We start from the raw sequence: 4,262 nt of genomic DNA, 5'->3' as shown, positions 1-4,262 counted from the left end.
CACACACACACACACACACACACACACACACACTTCGCTGAAGTCAAAGGCTTGGTTCTTAGATGCTACTGCTAAACCCATACAGTTTTCAGCACTTTATTGACAAATGCTCAGACTGCCTTAGAGCTATGAAATAAAACTCAAGTTTCTCCAATGCTGGAAAATCAGAGTATGAATGAACTCTTTCGTCTTTTTGTTTTCTCTCAGGGGAGGGTGGAGACAGGGATCATCTCTGCACTCAATATAAGGTCTCCGTTGGGGTTAGGAGGTATTTGTATCATCAGGATGCTCTTAGCCTACGTGCCTTCTGCCCTCGAACTAATTCCCAGCGGAAGTTCGCCAGAAGCCTTGAGTAAATCCAGGCCCACAAGCCTGGATTCTGTTTCTGACTCCTCTTTGGTGGCCTCACAAAGCGGCAAAAACCGGTGCATTCATTTGGTCTTTCAGAGAACAAGGAAACAAGCGACGACCACCCCATCCTACAGTAGGAAGCACAGCTTTCACTGAGCCCTAGTGGTTAAAATGAGACAGGGAGAGGTCACGTTGGACTTACCCCCTGCCCTTGCTTGTACCCAGTGGGGCTGACAGTCCAGTGTGAGGGAGAATAGCTTCAATCTCAGCAGGGATAGTGCCTTTCCTTGTCCTGCAGACACAGGAGCTGCTGCCCCAGAGGGCACTGCAAATGCCTGCTCTCTTACAGTGGGGAAGGGAAAAGGTGAGTCTTCCTTTTTCTTCAGCCCTGCCAATACCTTTCCCATCTGGGAACGGCAGTCCAGTTTTAATGAGTTCTGGGCTTTTGTCACGGTTCAGGTGAATTGGAAATTTTAGTCCTATCTTGTTTGGGGATGTTGGGAAAACTTCAAGTATAAATCCCCACATAAGGACCAGGTACAGTATAAAAGATACTGGCCTTCCCAAGAGTATCCATGCAGAAAGCCTTGATTTACAGCACTGATGCCCTCAGTAACCAGTAACAGTGGACCATCCCAGTCTGTGTCTAGAATCGGGCAGCATCCAGAGCTCAGTATTCTGGTGAAAAAAAGTGGTTTCTATACTGGGTCTGGATTTTTAAAAGTTGGGCCCTGAAACATAAGGCACCTAGAGAGTAAAGGCTTCAGGGACACTGAACTAGACATTTCATAGAACAAACAGGGCGGGGTTGGGGGAGGGCTGTCCGGCCCATCACAGTAGTATCATACCCTAGGATACAGATCTCTAATCCGAGAGGTACCAGGTGGTTTGGGGGGAAAGGGGTAGGAGAAGCATTCACAGCAACGTTGGCCCTCTGGCAGCACACGAACAGAAGCAAAGAACTGCTGTCATTCCGGTTCCCCTAGCTGGTGGGCAGTGGGCGGGCTGTTGGGGGGTTCACAGTCACGGAGCAATGGTTCATGTAGCTGGCCATGATGAACGTAGCCTCTGCAATCTTGAGACAACAGAAACAAAGGAATTCAACCTGCCTTGGCTTTCATGCCAGCTTTCTCACATACTAGCTGCTATACTGGGTGCATAACCTTCCTGGGCTTCAGTTTCTTATCTCTTAAAAATACCTGGGAGAAAATGTTGAAAGGGGATCATTTCTGGGAGGTTCAGAGGCCCAGTGAAGTGGGTGCCTGTTGGTCTGAAGGGCCACTGATGCAGAGTACCCTCCTGAGAACAGGAGGGGCGATACTCTGTTCACCTCCAAGCCAGGGAAGTGGGCCTCCCTGGAGGAAGTGTCTGTGTATCCTCTCCTTTGGCAGGGGCAGCATTAAAAGGAGGAGGTTGGGGAAACTCCAATTTTAGGATTAAAACAACAGGGTTTCCACTTACCCTCAGAAGGGAGTCAGAAACTATAAATCAGAACTTGGGTTTTGGAGTCTTTGTATTTTTGCTAGTCTGTATCTCCTGCACCAAGCAGGATACAAAGCCCTTAAAGCAGAATCGGTCTCTGGGATGGACTTTAAGACCGTAAGGAAGGGGGAGCATGTGCAGACTGTCCCACCTGGGGACTTGTGTTGGCAGAAGCCAGAAGAGCACACAGGGGAGGCAGCTGGCTGCCCTGGCCCCCGGTCTGCTGCAAGAGCAGCGAGTGGGCACCCGCCTCCAGCCTGTGCAGTGCTGGGCTGCGGGGGCTGAAAATACCACGTGGAGGGCAGGGGAGCTGCTGGACCAGAGTGCATGCCCTCTCAGCCAGCCCCACACCCACCAGCTCGGCAGGGACTCGGAGCTGCAGCCCTACCTGAACCCTTTGGAGGACTGATTACAGCCAAGACCAGAGTTTTACCTGGGGAAGGGCCCTCATAGAGGCCGTCATAACCCAGCTTCCTTAACTTCAAGCCCACCTCCTCATTCTAGAGAGATCCGAGTATCATGTTTTAACAGCTGTCAGACCCACCTTGGGAGCAGCCATCCGGAAGAGCAACTTCTCAATGTGGCCTTTTCCAGAGCTCTGGTCTGGAATGGATCTAATCACAAGCATGAAGTCATCCCGGCAGCCACCGAAGGTCATTACTGAAGAGTAGGGGTAAGTGACGTGCACTTGCTGTGAGAAGAAGCCAGTCAGTTCTGGGGAAACTTCCCACCTGCCTCCGGAGATGAACCAGCACCCCCTGTCTATTCCAAGCATAAATAGCCTTAACCAAAAAGGGAGAACTTGGAAGTGGTCCTAACTTGGAGATCTACATCTTGAATGTCTATAAGCTGTGTCTAGCCTAGAGGAAAGCAAGGCTTGGGTAGGGTGGGTTGGGAAACCATGGTCACTTAGCTCAGCTCTTTGAGTCCACAGAGGAGAAGAAAAGGTGCTGTTCAGGAGAAGGAAGGGTCAGACTGCCAGCCCTCATTCTTTCCTACCATAGTGCTGTGGTCCAGGATGCTGACACCGTCTTCATTCACAGCAATCCACACCAGAGAGCTGTCCTTGGAAGACATCTGTGCAGGCTGGGGAAACAGGAAAATCCCATCAGATGTATCCACAGCTAGGAATGCTAAACTGTAAGAGCTTTTGGAGGAAGAAGGCACATCCAGGAATCTGCTAGGCAGTGATGTCCAACGTTTGTCTTGGAAAACATGAAGGATGGTATTTGTACAGCATACTGAAGTAAATAGAAGACATCTGGTCTTGGGGCTCTGGCCACCCAATTACCATCTCGAGAAGGGAGGGGTACCCACAGCACACAGGTTGAGAGGCTCTGTGCTGCAGAACAAGGCCAGCCCTGGCTGCTCAGTCACGGGCATAGAGAACGGGCTATGTTCTCCTAGTGCTCACAAACTGATGGATTCCATCCATAGTCTCTCCCAGCTGAAGTACATCTTGGTTCAGCCAATTTCCTAGGGGCCGTGAAAGAAACAGGAAAGCAAGAATGCAATCTTATGGGCTTTTGGCTCTACTAGTGAGAAAAGTGGCTATTTGGTGGACAATTCCTGGAATGACTCATTTTCACTGCCCAGCTGCAGTAGGGCAATCCAGATTTCCTAGCTCTCCTACCCAAAAGGCTGAGGAGAGGGAAGGACATGTCCTCATTTTCGGAAGCTTTTCCCAAACTCCCGGACTGAGAGGGCCCCAGGCTCCCCTGTTCTATGCCTTTATAACCCCGATACTTCTCCTTTCTTAAGCACTTACGACAGCTTGTAAAATGTGTATTTAGAGAGAGGGAATGTGTATTTACAGAGAAAATATACATGATTATCTGATTAACAAGTATCTCCCCTACTAGATGGGAAGCTCCACGAAGGCCAGGATGGTATTTGATTTGCTCATCTCTTGCCTTCTCGAACAGTGCCTGAGACCTAGTAGCTCAATAATTCTTTCTTGAATGAATGAGTGAATGTCCACTGTCTCATCTGTACCGTCAGTGAATAGGATCGTGACCCAGCTTTGAGGACCCGGCACTCTGATTACGAATATCGTTTACGCACACCAGACAGCCAGCCCAGAGAAGTTCCAGCTGAGATTACTACTGGCCCCCAGAGCTTTGTGCAGGTGAAATTAACTCTTGCCTGAGTGGTTAAGGAGTCCCCCGTGGCCCTCCTCAGTCTGCAGAGACGTATTTGTTTAGATTATATATTGTTCTTCTACACTTTTTAAAAAATGGAGGTATTCTTGAGATGGTTATCATGTCAAGTTTGAACCCTTGTGTGTCAATTAGTTGGTCCTCTATTTCTTCTTCCTCCTGCTTGTGCATGCTTGCTCTCTATCTCGAAGAAGAAGAAAGAAGAAAGAAGAAGAAGAAGAAGAAGAAGAAGAAAGAAGAAAGAAGAAGGAGGAAGAAGGAGGAAGAAGG

At 49.1% G+C, this 4,262-nt stretch overlaps 1 protein-coding gene across 1 annotated transcript in view; it reads right to left on the bottom strand.

Annotated features, from left to right (window-relative positions):
- Positions 1-1,113: 1,113 nt before the first annotated feature.
- Positions 1,114-4,262, bottom strand: part of LOC111148638 (pleckstrin homology, MyTH4 and FERM domain containing H1) — a 39,577-nt gene continuing 36,428 nt past the window's right edge. Inside the window, exons 26-28 of the mRNA XM_022505389.1 lie at positions 2,833-2,919; positions 2,378-2,524; positions 1,114-1,426 (exon numbers count right to left, since the gene is read on the bottom strand). Coding sequence (XP_022361097.1) covers positions 1,334-1,426; positions 2,378-2,524; positions 2,833-2,919 — 327 coding nt within the window. The 3' untranslated portion in view covers positions 1,114-1,333. The remainder of the gene's footprint in view (positions 1,427-2,377; positions 2,525-2,832; positions 2,920-4,262) is intronic.

The sequence above is a fragment of the Enhydra lutris genome, unplaced genomic scaffold (genome assembly GCF_002288905.1).
Source record: "Enhydra lutris kenyoni isolate GAN:26980312 unplaced genomic scaffold, ASM228890v2 scaffoldscaffold20, whole genome shotgun sequence".
Lineage (NCBI taxonomy): Eukaryota > Metazoa > Chordata > Mammalia > Carnivora > Mustelidae > Enhydra > Enhydra lutris.
The sequence above is the reverse complement of the archived record's forward strand: the minus strand, read 5'-3'. Positions and strand labels throughout refer to the sequence as shown.